The sequence below is a fragment of the Coregonus lavaretus genome (assembly GCF_964263955.1).
Source record: "Coregonus lavaretus genome assembly, chromosome: 39".
Classification (NCBI taxonomy): domain Eukaryota; kingdom Metazoa; phylum Chordata; class Actinopteri; order Salmoniformes; family Salmonidae; genus Coregonus; species Coregonus lavaretus.
In genome coordinates, this window is record NC_140026.1 from 4,215,118 (window position 1) to 4,241,367 (window position 26,250).

Consider the following 26,250-nt stretch of genomic DNA (forward strand, 5'->3'; position numbering starts at 1 on the left):
ATAAATTGTTATTAATTGTACGTACAACTCACCATGATTGGCTTTAATATTATATAATTACTCCTAGAATGTTTGTCAGTATATCAAAAGTTCTCTCTCTTTCTCTCTACTCTCTCTCTCCTCTCTCTCTCCTCTCACTCTCTCTCTCCTCTCTCTCTCTCTCTCTTTCTCTCTCTCTATACTCTCTTTCTCTCTCCTCTCTCCCTCTCTCTCTTTCTCTATCTCTACTCTCTCTTTCTCTCTCCCCCCTCCCTCTATCTCTCTCTACTCTTTCTCTCTCTCTACTCTCTCTATTTCTCTCTTTCTCTCTCTCTCTCTCCCCTCTCTCTCTCTTCTCTCTCTCTCTCTCTCTCTCTGTCTCTCTACTCTCTCTCTCTATTTCTCTTTCTCTCTTTCTATCTCGCTTTCTCTCTACTCTCTCTTTCTATCCCTCTCTCTAATTTCTCTCTCTCTATTTCTCTTTCTCTCTTTCTTTCTCTCTGTCTCTGTAAAGCAGGATGTGATGACAGGTTGTGAAACAGACAGATGGGTCTGATTCACCTGTTTTTCCTGTGTTTGTGTTTTAGTGTCTGTGTGTGTGTGTGTGTCAGTCACCCTTATCTCAATGCCCAGGAGGCGTCATTACACATTAAGACTACATTACAAGCTGTTGAAAGATAGACAGAGGAAGGCTGCTATCGGAGAGAACACGACACACACCCTTCACTACAGCAAGAGTGACAGATCAGTGAAAACACATAGTTAGAGAGAGAGAGCTAGCGTGATAGAGAGAGAGAGAGAGGGATAGTGAGAGAGAGAGAGTTAGGGAGAGTGATTGAGAGAGAGAGAGAGAGAGGGAAGAGTTCTGAGGAAAGTAGGAAGAAGATATACACCAAGACTGGAAGAAATGAAATAAAGGAAGTCTTTCCCTGACTCTTCTCCATCTCTTTCTCTACCCCAGGATTAGGACTATTTGGTAAGTATGTTTTCAGTCTTCCCCCTCTTTCTTCCCCAACCTCCCTCCTGATTGTGGTCCTGTCAGTCAATGGGAATAGACGGTACAGTAATAGAAGTACAGTAATGTAATATAAAGTAAAGTCAACTCTAACAGGAGCTATCAGTGTACCCTCAGATAACAAAATATATACAGTGGGGAGAACAAGTATTTGATACACTGCCGATTTTGCAGGTTTTCCTACTTACAAAGCATGTAGGGGTCTGTAATTTTTATCATAGGTACACTTCAACTGTGAGAGACGGAATCTAAAACAATCCAGAAAATCACATTGTATGATTTTTAAGTAATTAATTTGCATTTTATTGCATGACATAAGTATTTGATACATCAGAAAAGCAGAACTTAATATTTGGTACAGAAACCTTTGTTTGCAATTACAGAGATCATACGTTTCCTTTAGGTCTTGACCAGGTTTGCACACACTGCAGCAGGGATTTTGGCCCACTCCTCCATACAGACCTTCTCCAGATCCTTCAGGTTTCGGGGCTGTCGCTGGTTAATACGGACTTTCAGCTCCCTCCAAAGATTTTCTATTGGGTTCAGGTCTGGAGACTGGCTAGGCCACTCCAGGACCGTGAGATGCTTCTTACGGAGCCACTCCTTAGTTGCCCTGGCTGTGTGTTTCGGGTCGTTGTCATGCTGGAAGACCCAGCCACAAACCATCTTCAATCCTCTTACTGAGGGAAGGAGGTTGTTGGCCAAGATCTCGCGATACATGGCCCCATCCATCCTCCCCTCAATACGGTGCAGTCGTCCTGTCCCCTTTGCAGAAAAGCATCCCCAAAGAATGGTGTTTCCACCTCCATGCTTCACGGTTGGGATGGTGTTCTTGGGGTTGTACTCATCCTTCTTCTTCCTCCAAACACGGCGAGTGGAGTTTAGACCAAAAAGCTCTATTTTCTTCTCATCAGACCAAATGACCTTCTCCCATTCCTCCTCTGGATCATCCAGATGGTCATTGGCAAACTTCAGACGGGCCTGGACATGCGCTGGCTTGAGCAGGGGGATCTTGCGTGCGCTGCAGGATTTTAATCCATGACGGCGTAGTGTGTTACTAATGGTTTTCTTTGAGACTGTGGTCCCAGCTCTCTTCAGGTCATTGACCAGGTCCTGCCGTGTAGTTCTGGGCTGATCCCTCACCTTCCTCATGATCATTGATGCCCCACGAGGTGAGATCTTGCATGAAGCCCCAGACCGAGGGTGATTTACCGTCATCTTGAACTTCTTCCATTTTCTAATAATTGCGCCAACAGTTGTTGCCTTCTCACCAAGCTGCTTGCCTATTGTCCTGTAGCCCATCCCAGCCTTGTGCAGGTGTACAATTTTATCCCTGATGTCCTTACACAGCTCTCTGGTCTTGGCCATTGTGGAGAGGTTGGAGTCTGTTTGATTGAGTGTGTGGACAGATGTCTTTTATACAGGTAACGAGTTCAAACAGGTGCAGTTAATACAGGTAATGAGTGGAGAACAGGAGGGCTTCTTAAAGAAAAACTAACAGGTCTGTGAGAGCCGGAATTCTTACTGGTTGGTAGGTGATCAAATACTTATGTCATGCAATAAAATGCAAATGAATTACTTAAAAATCATACAATGTGATTTTCTGGATTTTTGTTTTAGATTCTGTCTCTCACAGTTGAAGTGTACCTATGATAAAAATTACAGACCTCTACATGCTTTGTAAGTAGGAAAACCTGCAAAATCGGCAGTGTATCAAATACTTGTTCTCCCCACTGTAGATGTGATGTAAACACATTGGTTTGATAGTCCTGGGGCCGTATGTATCCTATCATGCCTCTCAGAGTAGGAGTTCTGATTTAGGATCAGCTTTGCCTTTTAGATCATAATGATTAGCAGTCGTAGTCTGAGACACTTGATACATACAACCCCTGGTGTGTACTACACACCACATCAAACATTATAATTGTGTTCAGAAAGTAGTACCAGCTGTTCTCAATGGAACATCATAGGAGTGATAATGAGTCTGATACCAACTCTTAGAATCAGAGTCATATCCTCTCTCCTCTCTCTCTCTTCTCTCCCTCTCTCACTTCTCCCCCTCTCCCTTCTCTCGCTCTCCTACTCTCTCTCACTCCCCCCCCCCCCCCCCTCTCTCTCTCTTGTCGGAGTGCATGCTGGGAGTGAGTCGGGAAGCAAGAGCGATTGTGGGAGTGACTAAAATGTTTTCATTCTATTGGGTTTTGGTGTTTTCTGTGTGTGTGTATATATATTGATTAGTGTAGTTGTTTTAAGGTTGTCTTGTCTCACTGTCACTAAGAACGTGCAGGGGTGGTGTGATCGTTGAGGTTGTTTTTCTCGAGGGCGCAACCAGCGGGTGGGGCAACCAGTGCCCTCTCCCTCTCCACCCTCTCTTCTCTCCCTCCCCCTCTTCCCCCTCTCCCCCCTCTCTCTCTTCTCCCCCCTCTCTTCTCTCCCCCTTCCCCTCTCTCTCCCTCTCCCCCTCTCTCTATTATCTCCATCTCTTTCTCACTTCTCTTTCCCCCCTCTCTTTATCTTCTCTCCCTCTCTCCTCTCTCTCACTACTCTCCCTCTTTCACTCTCTCCTATCTCTCTCTTCTCTCCCCCTCTCTCTCACTTCTCTTTCTCTCCTCCTCTCTTTCTTCTCTCCCTCTCTCCTCTCTCTCACTTCTCTTCTCCCCCCCTCTATTCTATCCCCTCTCTCTTCTCTCCCTCTTCCACTCTCTCTCTTCTCTCCCTCTCCTCCTCTCTTCTCTCTCTCTCCCCCCTCTATTCTCTCCCCCCTTCTCTCCCCCTCTCTTTTCTCCCTCTTCCCCTCTCTCTCTATTCTCTCCCTCTCTCCTCTCTCCCTCTTCCCTCTCTCTCTTCTCTCTCCCTCTCTTCTCTCCCCCTCTCTCTTCTCTCCCTCTATCCTCTCTCTTCTCTCCCCCTCTCTCTTCTCTCTCTTCTCCCCCTCTCTCGTTTCTCCCTCTCTCCCCCTCTCTCGTTTCTCCCTCTATCCTCTCTCTCTCTCTTCTTTCCCTCTCTCCCCCTCTCTCTCTTCTCTCCTCTCTCTCTCCTCTCCCCCCTCTCTCTCTTCTCTCCCTCTCTCCTCTCTCTCTAAGGTATGTATAATATGTTAGTGAGCATAGGAACATTTTCTACCGTTGTGCCTAAGAGCAGTCCTAACTTGTTTCTCTCTGTGAGTCTGGGCCCTTTTGTGTGTGTCAGCTGTTGATCTCAATGATTGGGAAAATGATACAGTGTTCTCTACACACAGTGTCCATTTGGCCGTGATCCCACTCTCTAAAAGGTTTGTCTCAGGGAGAGTTGGGATATGCAATAAAACACATTTCCAATTCACACGTGTATAATACACACTTGTACATGTGTGAAATAGGACAGACATAAGCACCCACCAAATTATTATAATACTATTTTTATTATTCGACATTGTCTGTTGCTTACAAATAGAGTTGTGACAGCGCGGCAATGGCAATGTCCATGCAAAAATGTGTCCTCTAGCTAACTCTATGGTGCTACAGTACAGCACACCTGATGGGTCTACTAGCTAACTCTATGGCTCTACAGTACAGCACACCTGATGGGTCTTCTAGCTAACTCTATGGCTCTACAGTACAATACACCTGATGGGTATTCTAGCTAACTCTATGGCTCTACAGTACAATACACAGAAGTCTCCCTGAAATGTCAAAAACTCTGCACATCTATTTTCTCACTCTACCTGTTACCCAGCTTAGCCAAAAGTTCACATCTAAGCATTGCTTGATATTTAACGCATGAATGACTGTCATTGTAGAAATTAATTAATTGACCCCCACACCATCGTACACACTCACATACACTCTATAATCACTCATAATTATAGCAGAATTACAAGACAAACTACTGTGAGAGTGCAAAGAGGTTCATTTGGCGTGTGTGTGTGTGTGTGCGTGCGTGCATCTGTGTCTGTGTGCGTTAGTGCAAGATGATAAATTGTTATTTTACTGAGTAGGCCTAGTGGTTAAGAGTGTTGGGCCAGTAACTGAAAGGTTGCATGTTTGAATCCCCGAGCTGACTAGGTGAAAATGTGTCAATGTGCCTTTGAGAAAGGCAGTCAACCCTAATTGCTTCTGTAAGTCGCTCTGGATAAGAGTGTCTGCTAAAAGACTAATTTTATTTTTTATATCTTCGACGTGTATTGACTTTCTGTCAAGTTATTACTTGATACGACAAGATAAGACAACAACATTAAGATATACTTAGATGTGCAATGTACTGTAATATTTGCATATAGCTATGTACAGTATACAATGTGTGCGTGTGCACCGTGGGAGGAGCTATAGGAGGAGCTATAGGAGGATGGGCTCATTGTAATGGCTGGAATGGAATTAATGGAGTGGAGTCAAACATGTGGTTTACATATGTTTGATGTGTTTGAAACCCCATTCCACTTTTCCAGCTCCAGCCATTACCATGAGCCCGTCCTCCCAAATTAAGGTGCCACCAATCTCCTGTGATGTGGACGCACGTGAGTTCATGATTATTACAGGTGTGCGTGCATAGGATAAGAAAAGCCTATACGATACCATATGTACAGTTGCAAGGAAAACACAGGATAGATTAGATTGTCATGTTACTATTAGACCCATATATTCTCACACCATGGCCTTCTCCATCCCAAACACTAAGATATAGGATTGTCTGAAATAGCACCTTATTCCCAATAGGTCCTGGTCAAAAGTAGTGCACTACCTAGGGAATAGGGTGCCATTTTGAAGGCAGATAGTGATTTGAAAAAGTCCTCGGAGTGAGGTAGAATGATTTCTCAAACAAACATTGTAGATACAAGACTTAGTGTTTGTTTTACCAGTCAAGTCTGGTCTTGCTGGTTAGGAATTAGAAACCTGTTACAATTCCTTAACACTCCTCCCATTGTTTCAACCTCAGACCAATAAAAACACAGACTTTTGGAAGAAATAACATACAGTTTCGGGGGAATTATGTCTGTTGCTTTGAAGTTTATTCAGTAAGCTAAAAGATTGAAATAAAAGCAGAATTTGAAGTCAGGTAAGTCAGGTAATTTAGAGTAGTAGGCCTGTGCATGCACACACACACACACACACACACAGACACACGTATACACACACACGCATACACACCCACACATGCACGTACACACAAGCATGCACACACAAACACACACACACACACACACAGGCACATAAAGGAAACCCTGGCCTAAGCTATAGATGTTTGACTTGCAATTAGAACCACCACAGTGTTTGAATGGATTATGGCACTGCACCCTCTTCAATGCAAATACGTTCTCTGTATCTTTACCATTTAAAGTCACACGTTCTAAGCTAAGCTTGTTTCATATTCTATCAGACCTGGGTTCAAATGCTATTTGAAATCTTTCAAATACTTTGAGCGTTTGGTCTAGCCTGCCTAGAGTGACAGATGTGTGGGATTTGCAGTTTTAAGACAATTCTGTTGGGTCATTAAACCAGGCAAGCTCAATCAAGCACATATCAAGTATTTGGACCTATGTCTGTAACCTATACCACCACAAACTATTCAACATCGGTGCTAATACAAGTTAGTAGCACTTCTACCTCAGTGTTTTGAAAGCAATAACCTTTGACCTTTCCGTCCCTTGCAGATCACTGACATGGCCCACAACCAAACCATCCCCCTCACAAAACCCTCCTCGTCCCTTTCTCTGTTCTCCTCCTCCACGCCCCCCATCCTGTTCCTGTCCGCCTCCAACCACATCCTGAACACCACCATGTCTGTTTTTGCGGCGAACCAAAGCATTGTGGGTAATACCACCTCCACAACAGTAGGGTCGCTCATTTTGGGTCTGGTGTTTCTCCTTGGCGTCCCCGGCAACCTTTTCATCATCTGGAGTATCCTGGCCCGCGCCCGCCGCCGATCTGTCACCACCCTCCTCATCCTCAATCTGGCAGCGGCCGACGGCTCGCTCATGGCGCTCACGCCGTTCTTCTTCGTGTACCTTGTGAAGAGCTGGATTTTTGGCAACATCATGTGCAAGGTAGGGGCTCTTCTTTTTGTTGATTGCTGCATTCCAGGCTGACTACACTGTAGACATCTGCCAGATCTCACAACGCCTGTATAGGTGTTTAACATATCTGCTAACCACACCATATGATATAGCAATCTGATGCCCGACTGCGCAGTCCATGATGTAGCATGCAACCATTGGTTGATGCAATACAATGACTGCAATGTAGTCGGCCTGGAACGCAACCAATATGTAAATGTTGAAATGATGTAATTTTCTGTCCAGGTGTTTGAAAACACCATTGACACTTGACATGCAGTTAGTACTTTTTCATTGAATCCTTATCCTTTTGAAATGACAAGAAGAAGCTGCTTTCTTTTTGTCTGTATCAGATACTCTTCTACCTGTGCCTGGCCAACATGTACGCCTCCATCCAGCTGATCATGCTGATGAGCCTGCACAGGCTGGTGGCCGTGGTGTGGCCGCGGCGCGTTGCTGCCCTCGCTGGTCGGAAGGCGGTACTGCGGGGTGTGCTGGTATTGTGGATCCTGGTGCTAGTTGCGTCCATCCCCGTGTTGCTGTTCAGGGGCCAACTGATGGCCACGTACCCCAACGGGAGGAGCCGTATGGTGTGTGAGTCATTACACAAGCAGCAGAGTCAAGTGAGTGACTTACTTCCTTATTTACTGACTGACTGACTGACTGACTGAATTACTGACTGACTCACTGACTGAATTACTGACTGACTCACTGACTGAATTACTGACTGACTCACTGACTGAATTACTGACTGATTGACTAACCGACTGATTGACTGACTGACTGATTGACTAACCGACTGATTGACTGACTGAATCCTTACTTAGTTTGCTAATTATCTTCATTCCTGGAGTGAGTGACAGGGGAGGGGTAAAGAGCAACAAATCAAACCATCAATCAGGTGGTGGAAAAAAAAGTACAGACTTTTCATGACAGCTTTCTATCACCATAGTTTATTCACATTCTTATCGGTAGTCAGATCATCCATAAAAACATTTTATTTTGATTGACTGACTGAATTACTTACTGGCTGACTGATTGACTGACTGAATTACTGACTGACTGACTGATTTACTGAATTACTTATTGACTGACTGAATTACTGACTGACTGACTGACTGAATCATTGACTGACTGACACTGATTGTCTGACTGAATTACTTACTGACTGATTGACTGACTGACTGATTGACGACTGGCTGATTGACTGAATTACTGACTGGCTGATTGGCTGACTGACTAACTAATTGACTGACTGACTGACTGTTTGACTGACTCACTGACTGAATTACTGACTGACTGACTGACAGATTGACTGACTGACTGACTGATTGACTAACCGAATGATTGACTGATTGACTGACTGAATTACTTACTTACTTTACTAATTATCTTTATTCCTGGAGTGAGTGACAGGGGAGGGGTAAAAAGCAACCAATCAAACCATGAATGTATATCAGGTAACAGAAGAAAAACATACTGACTTTTCATGACAGCTTTCTATCACCGTAGTTACCTGTTTATTCACATTCTTATAGGTAGTCAGATCATCCATAAAAACATTTAAAGGTATGGAGTTTACAGTACATTGATTTTGTGTATATAGTGTCATTGACGCTAACCAATCAAGCTGTCAATCAAGGTGTTCTCTATGCTGATACTGTACACGCCCTGTTCCCTCAGCGCAGGTGGTGGTCCAGTACACGTTGGAGACGGTGCTGGGATTTGTAGTTCCTTACGGGGTGATTGTAGGCAGCTACATCTGCATCCTGCGGAGGATCAGACAGACCAGGTCCACTGTTGTTTTACTATCTTCATTTTATTTCTGTCTTCATTTCATATCTGTATTGTTTTGATCTTTCTCACTTTGTATCATTAGTGGTTCAAGCCAGCGAAGTGAAACCCTATTGTATTGGTTGGCGTTTATTATTATTATTCGGGTTCTTCCATACATTTTGTGAAAAAATCTAAATTCCTGTTTGATGGTAAGGCCCAGGAGGGTGCAACTTTGCATGATGGTAAAGGGCCCAGGGCCACACGCGCTCATGCAATGCCAGTTGGCCACATGGTGGTGCTAAAACAAGCGATTGAAAATGCAAACTTTTGAAATTCTGTTCATTTGCCTCAAGGACCATTAAGGTCTGCCATGTTTGATTTTCCACTATTTGGTATTTTTTGAAAAACACTTAAAACTCTACTCCTATGGCACTGAATGACCAATCTGCACGAAACTTGATATATGGCCTCTATGGACCAAGCTCGCACAAATGATATTTTTTCCAGCATCTCAAAAAACATGGCCCCTGCTGACCAATAAACATTCACATGGACATAGTCTGGAACGTAAATGTATATAACTCCTATATGGCTATTCATGTTGTATCAAAACTTGGTGCACATGTTATAAACAATGTCAAGACTCAACCTATCTAAGCACATTCAGATAGACCACACGGTGGCGCTATAACGGGCACATGTTTATATTTCTTGATCTGTTGGACTCAGAGTGATACAATTTGGGCCACATGCTCAGGGATACAAGTCAAGCTAACCTGTAGAGGATGGTTCAGTTTGGCCGCATGGTGGTGCTGTTGGTCAGGAAAAATATTTTATTCAAGCTCACAGCGGCCATATTGTTTGAGCAAGAGTCTTGGAAAACATCAACATTATAAAAAATAGTCCAAAATACATTTCTGGCGTATTGCATGATCTGTTTTATTTTGAGTTCTGATAATTGGCAAGTGTGGTAAGGAGTACAGAAGTACCTCAACCTAGGTCGATGTGTCAAATTTGTCCTGATGGTGGCAAAGTGGGCCCACAGCTTGAATCCCGGCATTGCTGATTGCAGCTATATTTTTATTTATGTTTGTTAAGCACTTTGAACTGCATTTTATGTAAGAAATGTGCTGTATAAATAAAGTTTTATTTTATTTGACCAGGTTCAGGAGAAGGATCCACAGTGAGAAACTCATCCTAACCATCGTGGTCACCTTTGGAATCTTCTGGCTGCCCTACCATGTCATCAATATTGTGCAGGTGGGGTGTGTGTATGTGTGTGTTGTGTGTGTGTGCATGCGCGCACGTGTGTGACTGTGTGCTTGCGTGTGTATGTCTTTCTCTCTGTGTGTGTGTGTGTGTGTGTGTCTGAGTTATAGCCAGGGCCTCACACTCCTTAGCGGGGCTAAAACAGCAGGTGCTGCTGTAACAGGCCTGTCTGTTATGATGAAATCTGTTCTCATAGATTAAATACGTCCTTACAGGTTGCTGCAGCACTTTCTCCGAACGATTCAGCTATAAAAGCAAGGTAGGCTTACTGAAAGGTTTTCTTAAATGACTGTTTCATAAGATCCTCACCTCACTACATTTATCATTTGTAGTGTCATAATATCCTTTACTTAATTGTATTGTTATCCCTAACTAAATGTTCATAAAAACAATGAACAACCATTTTTTTCTGTTTTCATATCCACCCTCCAGACTGGACCTTATCTGGAAGTCCAGCCGTTTGGTCACATCGACACTTGCATTCATCAGCAGCTGTGCCAATCCAGTCCTCTATACCTTCGCCGGCAAGTCCTACATCCGGCGGGAAGGCTTTGCCTTCATGGCCCGTCTGTTCGAGGGCACTGCGCTGGACTCCGGGACCAGGAAGAACCGACAGAACAGCCAGAACAGCCGAGAGAGAGACAGGGACACAGAGGGGGTCGGGCTGAAGGAAAAGGAGCTAGAATCCACGACCAGCGCCAGCGCCAATGTTGTGAGCCCCATCAGTGTGAAGCCTGTGAAAAATGGCAAATAATGACCCTTACAGGAACTGGATGCTATTGTGGCGGAAGCTGTTTTGGAGGGATAACACTGCCTAAGACGGGTGGTTTCCTGCAGTTCACCAGGCGGCCACTAGAGGTGTGTACAAGTCATGTTCCCTAATGGTTATGACTGACTGACTGAACGTTATTATGTTTTTAGAGGTGGTGATTCAAGCTCAGGAGGGATGGGGGAGAATTTTGTAAATGATCTTAGCAGTATGTTTTGTCTGACTGTCTCTCTCTCTCTATTTGTGTGTGTGTGGTTTACTGCTGTAAGGACAGCAATAAGAGCACTGTAATGTTTTACCAATATTTTCATACTTTTTTTGCTACATTTATTTTCTCAAAATCATTAAGACATGTTGCCATGTTGGGCCAGCAATAAAATAAAACACACTTTTCTCAGATCAGATTTGGCTGTCATTCATTGATTAGGAGACTCTTAAAGGGAGAAAAAGACAGCTCACAGAAGAGTCATGACTGGCTGGCAGGCAATAGCATGCAGGTCCTTCACAGTCTGTTCAGTCATTTCTTTGCCTTCAGGCCATTCTTTTCCCTCTTCCTCCTCCCCCTCTCTTTCTCCTGGAACTGTTCTCCTCTCTTTTAACTCTTCATCCAGCTCCCCACCTCCTCCGTTCTCCTCTTTCTCTCTCCCACTCCCATCATGCTGGTCTCCTGCTGGGCGTGTCCATGTTGGAGGCGGTCCCCTCCAGCAGCTGTGCCCCCTCTCTGTGCCTGCCATGGCGTAGAGCAGAGGGTTGACAGAACTGCTGAGATAAGCTAAAGCGGTGACCACCGCTCTGGCCCTCAGACAGAACCCCAGCAACCCTGGGAATGATCCAGAGAGAACGCCCCCCACCTGAAACAAGGAATCATACGTTTCATTTTGACCTTCAATAATGACAGTACAACATTTGTACGATTTTTATATGAATGTGATTTTTTCAAGTCTCACTCGCAGAGGGTGTGGCATTAGCTCTGGGTCATTATGGCATAGTAACCGTTGCTCACGTGCAGCACATTGACAAGGTGGTACGGAGCCCAAAATAGGGTAAAGGTCGCCACTATCAGGGCGAGGAGGCGGTTGCTCTTCCTGTAGTGGCGGTGGTGGCAGCGGGTGCGGCCGGATGCTCAGGTACGAGTGATGCGTAAGTATCAGACCGCCATGATGCCGAAGGGGACCAGGAACGCAGATAGAAAGACAGAGAAAGAGAGGTAAATCATCAAGTGGTTATGAAATGATTTGTCGTTTAGGTTGAGGAAGTTGCTTAAGACATAATGTTGGCACACTTAACTACCCCTTAACACACACTTATGCAAAGTTGAGACACATGTCAACTCCTCCTCACAGAAAGGCACATTGACATTATCCAACACAAATGCAACATATCAGAGACTAACAATCCATACTTTTCAAGACCTTAAAACTTCAATGTCCCATTCCACAATTTCTTTTGCAATTCTAAAACTCATTCATAAAAATGATGCAAATAAGAAAATACCTCTTATCTCTTCAGCGTCCCATTAATATGTACTAGTAGGCCTACTTGGCTTCCTCATCATGTTGTTTCCTGAATTCTCACAGTTCCTGTAAGGTTCTGTATTTATTTTCTTAGTTCACCTTGGGTTCTTGAACGTAGCCCTGGAGGAAATCTGCCATCTTCTCCGCCAGCCTATCCCTACTCCTCCGATGCCAGGTATCGTATCCCATAGCCCTCCTTCATTCATATCCATGCCTGGAAAATATGGCGGTTCACCTGGGAAATGTCAGGGATTTCTGATGCAATGCAGCAAATACATTGAGCACAACCCCACTAACAGTGGTCCTCTGTAGCTCAATTGGTAGAGCATGGCGCTTGTAACGCCAGGGTAGTGGGTTCGATCCCCGGGACCACCCATACGTAAAAATGTATGCACACGTGACTGTAAGTCGCTTTGGATAAAAGCATCTGCTAAATGGCTTATTATTATTATTATTAACTTCGCCACCGACAAGAGCAGGGTGGATTTTGTTGTGTCTCTACTCACAGGCAAAGCCCTGGATTGAGCCACCGCCATATGGACTGCCAACAGCACAGAACTCGGCTCCGAGACCCATTTCCACACCCTCTTCAAAGAGGTATTCGATCACTCTCCTTCCGGTCGTCCTATAGGAGACCTCCTCATAGAACTTCAACAAGGACACAATTCAGCTGCCGAGTATGCCTTCGAGTTCTGCACCATGGCTGCAGGGAGTGGATGGCCTGTAGAGGTGACCTTCAGGATTTAAATCAATGCATTCGTATGTCCATCTCCATCGACCACCTCATCGCCGACCACAGAAGAACTCTGCCACCCAGGAACCTGAAACCTTCTCTTTCCATGATTCCGCCATCCTGTCCGAGTCTTCCAGAGCCCATTCAGTTGGGCCATGCTCCTCTCCCGTGTATCGAACGTCAAAGGCAGATCCAAGAAGGGCTCTGCCTATACTGTGGAGGGAAAGATCATCTACTTAGCCATTGCCCTGTTCGCCCCCCACGGAGAGATGAGAAGGGTCCCTCCGCTGCCATGCAGGTAGAGGTGTCCTTATTTCTAAATATCTCCCAGAAGCAATTCTCCATCCCAGTATTGATAACCGTGAAGGGGGTTACTAAGTACGTAGAGGGCTTTATAGATTCGTGAGCAGCAGGTAATTATATAGATCACCAGCTAGTACAAGAGCTTGACATTGATCTAACACCTGTCACCCCTCCCTTAAGGATTAACACCCTGGATGGGCAGCCATTGGGCACGGGCTTTATTACGCACCTGACACAGAGCATCACCCTTCAGATTGGAGTCTTCCACAACGAAACCATTCAACTCATGGAACTCTCATCCCCCAAACAGCCACTCATCCTTGGACACCCCTGGCTTTGTCGTCACGACCCTGCCATCTCGTGGCGACAAGGTGAACTACTGTCCTGGTCTTCTACCTGCTTCACCAGTTGTCTCAGCCTACCCTGCAGAGCCACCACCATTGAGGACTCTGCCTCTGCAGTGCCACCCACCATACCATCTGAATACGCCCAGTACAGTAATGTCTTCGGCAAAATCAAGGCCTCCACTCTGCCACCACATTGCCCAGGGGACTGTGCTATTGACTTACTCCCTGGAGTGTCCCCACCGAAAGGCCATGATTACTCCCTCTCTATCCCGGAAAATGAGACAATGGAGAACTACATTGATGAAACACTCAAACGGTTTCATTCGTCCTTCTTCTTCCCCGGCTGCGTCCAGCTTCTTCTTCTTTGAAAAAAAGTATGGTTGTCTCCGTCCATGTATTGATTACCGTTCCCTGAATGACGTCACGGTCAATAACAGTTTCCCTCTGATCCCAGCGACCCTTGAACAAGTGGGCCGCGCCAACATCTATACAAAACTCGACCTGCGAAGTGCATATATCTTTGTCCGTATACGTGAAGGCGACAAATGGAAGTCAGCCTTTATCACCGCACGAGGGCACTACGAATACCTGGTCATGCCCTATGGCCTTACTAATGTCCCCGCCGTCTTCCAATCCTTTATGAACAAGGTTTTCCAGGATATGATCAACCGCTTTCTCATCATCTACATTGGTGACATCCTGATTTACTCCCTCTCCCTGAAGGAACACATACAGCATGTACAAAAGGTTCTTCAAAGGCTCCTTGACCATAACCTTTATGTGAAGACTGAAAAGAGCACCTTCCATGTAACCTCTATAAACTTCCTCGGTTTCGGAGGGGTCGGAGGGGTCAGCATGGATGAGAACAAAGTCACCGGCGTCAGTAACTGGCCCAAACCCACCACCGTTAAGGAACTCCAACGTTTCATTGGGTTCTCCAACTACTATCGCCGGTTCATTCGGAACTTCAGTTCTACTGCCGCTCCCCTCACTGCCCTTACCAGCCAAAAGACCCGGACCCTTCAATGGACTGATACCACCCTGACTGTTTTCAACACCTTGAAACGCCTCTTCACCTCAGCTCCTGTCCTTCGCCATCCTGATCTGACCCTTCCTTTCACCCTGGAGGTGGATGCCTCCGAAGTAGGAGTATGAGCCATACTCTCTCAGCGGGTGGGAACACCTCCAAAATCACATCCCTGTGCCTTCTTCTCCAGAAAGTTATCCTCCGCTGAGAGGAATTATGATGTGGGGAACAGAGAACTCCTCGCCATCAAGCTGGCCCTCGAGGAGTGGCACCACTGGTTGGAGGGCGCACAACATCCCTTTCTCGTCCTAACAGATCATCGTAATCTGGAATATATCAGAGGGGTCAAGAGGTTAAACTCCAGACAAGCCCGCTGGGCTCTCTTCACACGCTTCCATTTTCATGTTACTTACATCCCTGGAAAGAAAAACGTAAAAGCTGATGCTCTCTCCCGCCAGTTTGACCTTCTGACCAGTAACTCAGAACCTACACCCATTTTTCCTTCCTCTTGCATTATGGGACCGGTACAGTGGGAGGTTCACTCTGCCATACAAGAAGCCCTAACCTCAGACCCGGCTCCTCCTGAGACACCAGCTGGGAAGAGTTACGTACCAGCTGCTGTTAGACCCCAACTGACGCAATGGTGTCACACGTCCTTGGGGTCAGGACATCTGGGCATTACACGAACCACTGAACTTCTAGCCCGTAAGTTATTGTGGTCCTCACTGGCATCCGACATAAGGGATTACGTACTCTCCTGTCCAGTCTGTGCCCAAACCAAAAGCCCTCGTCATCTCCCTTCCGTTAAGCTTCAACCTTTGCCAATCCCTCACAGACCCTGGTCCCACATAGCTGTTGACTTCATCACAGACCTTCCTGAATCCTCTGGTAACACCACTATCCTTGTCATAGTAGACCGTTTTTCAAAAATGTGTCGTCTGGTTCCTCTTCCTCATTTACCTAACGTCATGGAATTGGCTGAGTGTATGTTCCAGCAGGTGTTCCGTCTGTATGGGATTCTGGAGGACATTGTCTCTGACCGCGGGCCCCAGTTTGTCTCCTGGGTGTGGCAAGCCCTCTGTGACTGACTGTGGGTCGCCCTCAGCCTCTCCTCCGGGTACCATCCCCAGACCAACGGGCAGACGGAACGCCTGAACCAAGAAATAGAGAAGTACCTTCCGACTGGAGTCGATATATGGCCTGGGCCGAATACGCTCAGAACTCACTCATGCATTCATCTATCCACCTTACTCCATTTCAGTGTGTACTTGGTTACCAACCCCCCCATGTTTCCCTGGGAGGCGGAGCCTGGTACTGTCCTAGCTATCTACATTGTAGAATAATAGTGAAGACATCAAAACTATGCAATAACACAAATGGAATCATGTAGTAGCCAAAAAAGTGTTAAACAAATCCAAATATATTTGAGATTTTCAAATAGCCATCCATCGCCTTGATGACAGCTTTGCACACTCTGAGCATTCTCTCAACCACCTTCACCTGGAATGCTTTTTCAACAGTCTTGGAGGAGTTCCCACATGCTGAGCGCTTGTTGGCTGCTTTTCCTTCACTCTGCCGTCTGACTCATCCCAAACCATCTCAATTGGGTTGAGGTCAGGGGATTGTGGAGGCCAGGTCATCTGATGCAGCATTCCATCGCTCTCCTTCTTGGTAAAATAGCCCTTACACAGCCTGGAGGTGTGTTGGGTCCTTGTCCTGTTGAAAAACAAATGATAGTCCCACTAAGCCCAAACCAGATGGGATGGCGTATCGCAGCAGAATGCTGTGGTAGCCATGCTGGTTAAGTGTGCCTTGAATTCTAAATAAATCACAGACAGTGTCACCAGCAAAGCACCACCACACCATAATACCTCCTCCTCCATGCTTCACGGTAGAAACTACACATGCGGAGATCATCCGTTGACCCACACCACGTCTCACAAAGACACGGCGGTTTGAACCAAAAATCTCAAATTTGGACTCCAGACCAAAGGACAAATTCCACCTGTCTAATGTCCATTGCTCGTGTTTCTTGGCCCAAGCAGGTCTCTTCTTCTTATTGGTGTCCTTTAGTAGTGGTTTCTTTGCAGCAATTCAACCATGAAGGCCTGATTCACACAGTCCCCTCTGAACAGTTGATGTTGAGATGTGTTTGTTACTTGAACTCTGTGAAGCATTTATTTGGGGTGCAATTTCTGATGCTTGTAACTCTGATGAACGTATCCTCTGCAGCAGAGGTAACTCTGGGTCTTCCATTCCTGTCGCGGTCCTCATGAGAGCCAGTTTCATCATAGCGCTTGATGGTTTTTGTGACTCCACTTGAAGAAACGTTCAAAGTTCTTGAAATGTTCCGTATTGACTGACCTTCATGTCTTAAAGTAATGATGGACTGTGGTTTCTCTTTGCTTATTTGAGCTGTTCTTGCTATAATATGGACTTGGTCTTTTACCAAATAGGGGTATCTTCTGTATACCCCCTTACCTTGTCACAACATAACTGATTGGCTGATTAAGAAGGAAAGAAATTCCACAAATTAACTTTTAACAAGGCATACCTGTCAATTTAAATGCATTCCAGGTGACTACCTCATGAAGCTGGTTGAGAGAATGCCAAGAGTGTGCAAAGCTGTCATCAAGGCAAAGGGTGGTTATTTGAAAAATCTTTGTTTAACACTTTTTTGGTTACTACATGATTCAATATGTGTTAATTCATAGTTTTGATGTCTTCACTATTATTCTACAATGTAAAAATTTGTAAAAGTAAAGAAAAACGTTGACTGGTAGTGTATGTACAATCTCTCTCTCTATCTCTCTCACCTCTCTACCCACACCAGTCACAGATAAACGGTGGAAGAGAACAAATTCACACGTACATACTAATGCAGCGTCAACATCCTGTAAAAATGTTGACTCTACACAATAGACAGACTTGTTATACTGTGGAATATACTTATAAGCACTGAGTATACAAAACATTAAGAACACATGCTCTTTCCATGACATAGACTGACCAGGTTAATCCAGGTGAAAGCTATGATCCCTTATTGATGTCACTTGTTAACCCACTTCAATCAGTGTAGATGAAGGGGAGGAGATAGGTTAAAGAATGATTTTTAAGCCTTGAGACAATTGAGCCATGGATTGTGTATGTGTGCCATTCAGAGGGTGAATGGGCAAAACAAAATATTTAATCTCTCTCTCTCTCTCTCTCTCTCTCTCTCTCTCTCCTCTCTCTCTCTCTCTCTCTCTCTCTCTCTCTCTCTCTCTCTCTCTCTCTCTCTCTCTCTCTCTCTCTCTCTCTCTCATTCGTTGGCATGACATAACAATGTACATATTGCCAAAGCTTACTTTGGATATTTACAATATAATAAATATTGTCAAGGGGACAACAGTAACAACAATAACCAAGGGTCAAAATAACCACTGAACAATAACAATATAGAGGACATGCGCAGGTTGGTTTGTCTGTCAGACACTGTCCCTCATCTTACGGCAGGCAGCAATGTAGTGCGCTGCCAACTCACATTGTTTTTTATTTTTGACATTTTGTCAGGAAATGCAGCTCCGTCTCAGGTTCTGCTGTGGTGCAGTGGTTCCTTCTGTGTCTACCCTTCTCAATGTCAAGGCTGTGCTCACTGAGCCTGTACTTTGTCAAGGTTTTTCTAAGGTTTTGATCAATAACCATGATCAAATAGTTTGCCACGGTGTACTGTCGATTTAGGGCCAGATAGCACTGCATTTTACTTTGTGCTTGTGTTTCTCAATAAGCAATGTAGTTTTGTTTTGACTGTGTTGTAATTTGGTTTATTTTGATTGAATGGATATTCTGGTCCTGAGGCGTGTTAATAGAACAGGTTTGTGAACTCAGCCCCAGGACCAGCTGGATGAGGGGATTATTTTCTTTGCTCAGCTCTTGGTATTGCAGGGCTTGGTAATGATTTGAGAGGGGGTCACTGTATTTTAGATTTACGTTTACATTTAAATCATTTAGCAGAAGCTCTTATACAGAGCGACTTACAAATTGGTGCATTCAACTTATGATAGCCAGTGGGACACCTTTTTTATCTTCTTTTTTTTAATGGGGAGGTGGGGGTAGAAGGATTGCTTTATACTATTCCAGGTATTCCTTAAAGAGGTAGGGTTTCAAGTGTCTCCGGAAGGTGGTCAGTGACACCGCTGTCCTGGCGTCGTGGGGGAGCTTGTTCCACCATTGGGGTGCCAGAGCAGCAAATAGCTTAGACTGGGCTGAGCGGGAACTGTGCTTCTGTAGAGATAGGGGAGCTAGCAGGCCAGAGGTGGATGAACGTAGTGCCCTCGTTTGGGTGTAGGGTCTGATCAGAGCCTGAAGGTAAGGAGGTGCCGTTCCCCTCACAGCTCCGTAGGCAAGCACCATGGTCTTGTAGTAGATGCGAGCCTCAACCGGAAGCCAGTGGAGTGTGCGGAGGAGCGGGGTGACATGAGAGAATTTGGGAAGGTCGAACACCAGACGGGCTGCGGATTTCTGGATAAGTTGTAGGGGTTTAATGGCACAGGCAGGGAGCCCAGCCAACAGCGAGTTGCAGTAATCCAGACGGGAGATGACAAGTGCCTGGATTAGGACCTGTGCCGCTTTCTGTGTAAGGTAGGGTCGTACTCTGCGAATGTTGTAGAGCATGAACCTGCAGGATCGGGTCACCGCTTTGATGTTAGCAGAGAACGAAAGGGTGTTGTCCAGGGTCACGCCAAGGCTCTTCGCACTCTGGGAGGAGGACACAATGGAGTTGTCAACCGTGATGGCGAGATCATGGAGCGGGCAGTCCTTCCCAGGGAGGAAGAGCAGCTCCGTCTTGTCGAGGTTCAGCTTGAGGTGGTGATCCGACATCCACACTGATATGTCTGCCAGACATGCAGAGATGCGATTCACCACCTGGTTATCAGAAGGGGGAAAGGAGAAAATTAATTGTGTGTCGTCTGCGTAGCAATGATAGGAGGGACCATGTGAGGATATGACAGAGCCAAGTTACTTGGTGTATAGAGAGAATAGGAGAGGGCCTAGAACTGAGCCCTGGGGGACACTAGTGGTGAGAGCACGTGGTGCGGAGACAGATTCTCGCCACGCCACCTGGTAGGAGCGACCTGTCAGGTAGGACGCAATCCAAGAGTGAGCAGCGCCGGAGATGCCCAACTCGGAGAGGGTGGAGAGGAGGATCTGATGGTTCACAGTTTCAAAGGCAGTGGATAGGTCTAGAAGGATAAGAGCAGAGGAGAGAGAGTTAGCTTTAGCAGTGCGGAGAGCCTCCGTGACACAGAGCAGAGCAGTCTCAGTTGAATGACCAGTCTTGAAACCTGACTGGTTTGGATCAAGAAGGTCATTCTGAGAGAGATAGCAGGAGAGTTGGCTAGAGATGGCACGCTCAAGAGTTTTGGAGAGAAAAGAAAGAAGGGATACTGGTCTGTAGTTGTTGACATCAGAGGGATCGAGTGTAGGTTTTTTGAGGAGGGGTGCAACTCTCGCTCTCTTGAAGACGGAAGGGACATGGCCAGCGGTCAAGGATGTTGATGAGCGAGGTGAGGTAAGGGAGAAGGTCTCCAGAAATGGTCTGGAGAAGAGAGGAGGGGATAGGGTCAAGCGGGCAGGTTGTTGGGCGGCCGGCCATCACAAGTCGCAAGATTTCATCTGGAGAGAGAGGGGAGAAAGAAGTCAAAGCATAGGGTAGGGCAGTGTGAGCAGGACCAGCGGTGTCATTTTACTTAATAAATGAGGATCGGATGTCGTCAACCTTCTTTTCAAAATGGTTGACGAAGTCATCCACAGAGAGGGAGGACGGAGGGTGAGGAGGAGGAGGAGGAGGATTCAGCAGGGAGGAGAAGGTGGCAAAGAGCTTCCTAGGGTTAGAGGCAGAGGCTTGAAATTTAGAGTGGTAGAAAGTGGCTTTAGCAGCGGAAACAGAGGAAGAGAATGTACAGAGGAGGAAGTGAAAAGATGACAGGTCCGCAGGGAGTCTAGTTTTCCTCCATTTCTGCTCGGCTGCCCGGAGCCCTCTTCTGTGAGCTCGCAATGAGTCGTCAAGCCACGGAGCAGGAGGGGAGGACCGAGCCGGCCGGGAGGATAGGGGACATAGAGAGTCAAAAGATGCAGAAAGGGAGGAGGGGAGGGTTGAGGAGGCAGAATCAGGAGATTGGAGGGAGAATGATTTAGCAGAGGGAAGAGATGATAGGATGGAAGAGGAGAGAGAGAGCGAAGGTTGTGACGGCACATTACCATCTGAGTAGGGGCAGAGTGAGTAGTGTTGGAGGAGAGCGAGAGAGAAAAGGATACAAAGTAGTGGTCGGAGGGGAGTTGCAGTGAGATTAGTAGAAGAACAGCATCTAGTAAAGATGAGGTCAAGCGTATTGCCTGCCTTGTGAGTAGGGGGGACGGTGAGAGGGTGAGGTCAAAAGAGGAAAGGAGTGGAAAGAAGGAGGCAGAGAGAAATGAGTCAAAGGCAGACATAGGGAGGTTACAGTCACCCAGAACTGTGAGGGGTGAGCCATCCTCAGGAAAGGAACTTATCAAGGCGTCAAGCTCATTGATTAACTCTCCAAGGGAACCTGGAGGGCGATAAATGACAAAGATGTTAAGCTTGAATGGGCTAGTGACTGTGACAGCATGGAATTCAAATGAGGAGATAGACAGATGGGTCAAGGGAAAAAGAGAGAATGTCCACTTTGGAAAGATGAGGATTCCTGTGCCACCGCCGCACTGACCAGATGCTCTTGGGGTATGCGAGAACACATGGTTAGACGAGGAAAGAGCAGTAGGAGTAGCAGTGTTTTCTGTGGTAATCCATGTTTCCGTCAGTGCCAAGAAGTCGAGGGACTGGAGGGTAGGCAGGTGGCGGCAGGTGGCTTAGTGGCTTAGTGGGTAAGAGCGTTGTGCCAGTAACCGAAAGGTCGCTGGTTCTAATCCCCAAGCCGACTAGGTGAAAAATCTGTCGATGTGCCCTTGAGCGAGGCACTTAACCCTAATTGCTCCTGTAAGTCGCTCTGGATAAGAGCGTCTGCTAAATGACTAAAATGTAAAAATGTAAAAAATGGGTAGCATAGGCTGAGATGAACTCTGCCTTGTTGGCCGCAGAATGGCAGTTCCAGAGGCTGCCAGAGACCTGGAACTCCATGTGGGTTGTGCGCGCAGGGACCACCAGATTAGAGTGGCAACAGCCACGTGGTGTGAAGCGTTTGTATGGCCTGTGCAGAGGGGATAGACAGACACATAGTTGACAGGCTACAGAGAAAGGCTACAATAATGCAAAGGAGATCGTAATGAAATGAACTAAATATCTGGGAAAGTGAGAGAGTGGGGCCTCCCTCACTTACGTTTCACTGAAACACTCAAATATAACTCTCCCAACTTCCACTTTAGAAATTATAATTATTGTAAACTACAGCGGTTCAATGTTTCTAGGAATAGACTCTAACTTAGTTTATTCAGCTAGCTAACTTGGTACACCGAATCATATGACGCCAAAGCCAACTAGCATGCCAGCCTCCAATAACACGGTTTAGCACCAATACTCGGTTACAACAAACCACCATTGTGTTAACACGCCAAGCAGATAATTAGTGTCCGTGTCTAACGTTGTGTAAAGTTTTGGGGTAGTTTTGACAGTTTTAGTGAGTACGTCGTCAACTTATTCAGCCAGTTAGTTAGCTAGAATAGTTAGCATACTAGCTAGCCATTGCTCTCTGCCAACGAACTAACCCCTCCTCCCACGGCACGGACACACAGAGAGCCAAGCTAACGTTAGCTAGTCACCCATGTCCCGAATTCCCTTGAACGACTCTGGTTAGCAGTATGTAAAAACAAAACAAAAATAAATGTAGGTTATAGCTTACACTTAGTAGCTACTGTTAGCCAGTTAAGTGCAAAGCTAGCCACTGAATCGATTCAGCCAGTTCGCGTCTGTCCCAACGGAGAGAAAGCGTCTCCAAATATTAACGCTAGGTCGTTCCAGCTATTGTTTAGTTAGCTATCCAGGTAGCTACATTTCGAGTACAGTAGCTACTAACTACCTAACGTTAACGCTTCAGATAATGAGGTTAGAAAAACAGCTGAATGGTAGGTAGCTAGCTGGCATAATTACAGGTACTCTTAAGCGTGGAATAACATTGGAAACAACTATCCACAGTTGCTAATAGTTACCAGTAGCTACCCGCTAGCTAGCTAGCTTTATTCGTCCAGGTAGTGAGTTAGCTAGCCTCGTGCTTCACCGGGCTCAGCCGAATACAATACTTACCTACAATAATTACCTACAATAACCTACAATAACTACCTAGATAAACTACCTACAATACCTAACTACAATACCTACCTACCTACAATCTAAATACATGGTTTAATCTTTACTCGACACCATATGAGCCAAGCTTACCTCCCGCCAGAGAGAGACACAACCTCACCGGTCGCGTACTCCTCTTCGCGACGAGCAATACTAAGAGCAAAACTTAATGGCTATTTTTTGAGTTTGTATTATTATTGGATATTGGCCGATTCATGGATTGTTTGTAGTTTCCCTCTGGACATGTAGGATAATCTTACAGAACTCATCATGCAGGGTTTCAATGGGGTGTTCGCCCCATTTAGTGAAATCTTGTTTTGCAAGTGGACCCCACACCTTGCTGCCATAAAGTGCAATTAGTTTTAGCCAAATTTTAATAGGTATTTCAATTTGACTTTGTTTTTTAATGCCGTAGAATGCCCTGCATGCTTTCTCGCTCAGTTAATTTACTGCATCATTAAGTTGTCCAGTTGAGCTTATTTTTAAACCTACGTAATTGTAATGTGTGCAGTACTCTATATATTTTGTACCAATTGAGAACTTTGGTCTAATTCCCTGAGTTCTTCTCTGAAAAATCATTATTTTAGTATTTTTGGGGTTTACTGACAGGGCCCAGGTCTGGCAGTACTGCTCCAGCTGGTCCAGGCTCTGCTGTAGGCCATGTGCTGTGGTTGACAGCAGGCATAGGTCATCTGCGAAGAGACTAACACCAGGGGCTGAGGATTTTTCTAGAAAAGTGGCCAATTCATTGATGCAAATATTGAAGAGTGCTGGGCTCAGATTGCAACCCTGGCGAAGGCCACGCCCCTGGTTAAAGAATTCAGTTATTTTCTTGCCAATTTTGATGCGGCACGTATTGCCAGTACACATTGATTTAATTATGTCATATGTTTTACCCCCTACACCACTTTCAATAACTTTGTAGAACAGTCCTGTATGCCAAATAGAATCAAATGCTTTTTGGAAGTCGATAAAGCAAGCACACATTTTGGTAATATTTTGGTGGACATGTTTATCTATCAGGGTGTGTAGGGTGTAAATACAGTGGCTTGCGAAAGTATTCACCCACCTTGGCATTTTTCCTATTTTGTACCTTTACAACCTGGAATTAAAATGGATTTTTTTGAGGATTTGTATCATTTTATTTACACAACATGCCTACCACTTTGAAGATGCAAAATATTTTTTCTTGTGAAACAAACAAGAAATAAGACAAAAAAACTGAAAACTTGAGCGTGCATAACTATTCACCCCCCCCCCCCCCCCCCCCAAAGTCAATAATTTGTAGAGCCACCTTTTGCAGAAATTACAGCTGCAAGTCTCTTGGGGAATGTCTCTATAAGCTTGGCACATCTAGCCACTGGGATTTTTGCCCATTCTTCAAGGCAAAACTGCTCCAGCTCCTTCAAGTTGGATGGGTTCCGCTGGTGTACAGCAATCTTTATGTCATACTACAGATTGGATTGAGATCTGGGCTTTGACTAGGCCATTCCAAGACATTTAAATGTTTCCCCTTAAACCACTCAAGTGTTGCTTTAGCAGTATGCTTAGGGTCATTGTCCTGCTGGAAGGTGAACCTCCGTCCCAGTCTCAAATTCCCTGTATTTAGCGCCATCCATCATTCCTTCAATTCTGACTAGTTTCCCAGTCCCTGCCGATGGAAAAACATTCCCACAGCATGATGCTGCCACCACCATGCTTCACTGTGGGGATGGTGTTCTCGGGGTGATGAGAGGTGTTGGGTTTGTGCCAGACATAGCATTTTCCTTGATGGCCAAAAAGCTCAATTTTAGTCTCATCTGACCAGAGTACCTTCTTCCATATGTTTGGGGAGTCTCCCACATGCCTTTTGGCGAACACCAAACGTGTTTGCTTATTTTTTTCTTTAATTAATGGCTTTTTTCTGGCCACTCTTCAGTATAGCCCCGCTCGTTGGAGTGTACGGCTTAAAGTGGTCCCATGGACCTCTGTAGCTCAGCTGGTAAAGCACGGTGCTTGTAACGCCAGGGTAGTGGGTTCGATCCCCGGGACCACCCATACACAAAAATGTATGCACGCATTACTGTAAGTCGCTTTGGATAAAAGCGTCTGCTAAATGGCATATTATAGATACTCCAATCTCCGCTGTGGAGCTTTGCAGCTCCTTCAGGGTTATCTTTGGTCTCTTTATTGCCTCTCTGATTAATGCCTTCCTTGCCTGGTCCGTGAGTTTTGGTGGGCGGCCCTCTCTTGGCAGGTTTGTTGTGGTGCCATATTCTTTAAAAAAAAATTATTATGGATTTAATGGTGCTACGTGGGATGTTCAAAGTTTCTGATATTTTTTCATAACCCAACCCTGATCTGTACTTCTCCACAACTTTGTCCCTGACCTGTTTGGAGAGCTCCTTGGTCTTCATGGTGCTGCTTGCTTGATGGTGCCCCTTGCGTAGTGGTGTTGCAGACTCTGGGGCCTTTCAGAACAGGTGTATATATACTGAGATCATGTGACAGATCATGTGACACTTAGATTGCACACAGGTGGACTTTATTTAACTAATTATGTGACTTCTGAAGGTAATTGGTTGCACCATATCTTATTTAGGGGCTTCATAGCAAAGGGGGTGAATACATATGCACACACCACTTTTCCGTTATTTATTTTTTTGAAATTTCTGAAACAAGTTTTTTTTTTTATTTCACTTCACCAATTTTGACTATTTTGTGCATGTCCATTACATGAAATCCAAATAAAAAAAACATTTAAATTACAGGTTGTAATGCAACAAAATAGGAAAAACGGCAAGGGGGATGAATACTTTTGCAAGGCACTGTATGATCGGTCGTGCAATGTTTTGGTAAAAATTTAATTTGGCTTTTACTCAAGACATTGTGCTTATTAAGGAAGTCTAGAATTCTTACATTTATAATACTACAGAAAACCTTCCCCAGGTTACTGTTCACACAAATGCCTCTGTAATTGTTAGGGTCAAATTTGTCTCCGTTCTTAAAGATTCCAGATGTCAGGGAAATAACACTCAGGAGCATATTAAACACTTTTAATATAGCCAATTGACATTTTGCACTAGTGAATTTGAGCATCTCATTTAGGATGCCATCAGGTCCGCATGCTTTTTACATTTGAGGGCCTGAAGTTTCTTATAGAGCTCCTGGTCAGTAATTGGGGAGTTCAATGGATTTTGATTGTCCTTTATAGC

At 45.3% G+C, this 26,250-nt stretch overlaps 1 protein-coding gene across 1 annotated transcript; it reads left to right on the forward strand.

Annotated features, from left to right (window-relative positions):
• The first annotated feature begins 638 nt into the window (after positions 1 to 638).
• Positions 639 to 11,232, forward strand: LOC311112592 (leukotriene B4 receptor 1-like). The gene is made up of 7 exons (XM_084155736.1): positions 639 to 955; positions 6,621 to 7,013; positions 7,376 to 7,645; positions 8,711 to 8,814; positions 9,962 to 10,058; positions 10,283 to 10,326; positions 10,500 to 11,232. Exons 2-7 carry the CDS (start codon positions 6,630 to 6,632, stop codon positions 10,819 to 10,821), a joined length of 1,221 nt encoding a protein of 406 aa, XP_084011862.1. The 5' UTR covers positions 639 to 955; positions 6,621 to 6,629; the 3' UTR covers positions 10,822 to 11,232.
• Positions 11,233 to 26,250: the final 15,018 nt, after the last annotated feature.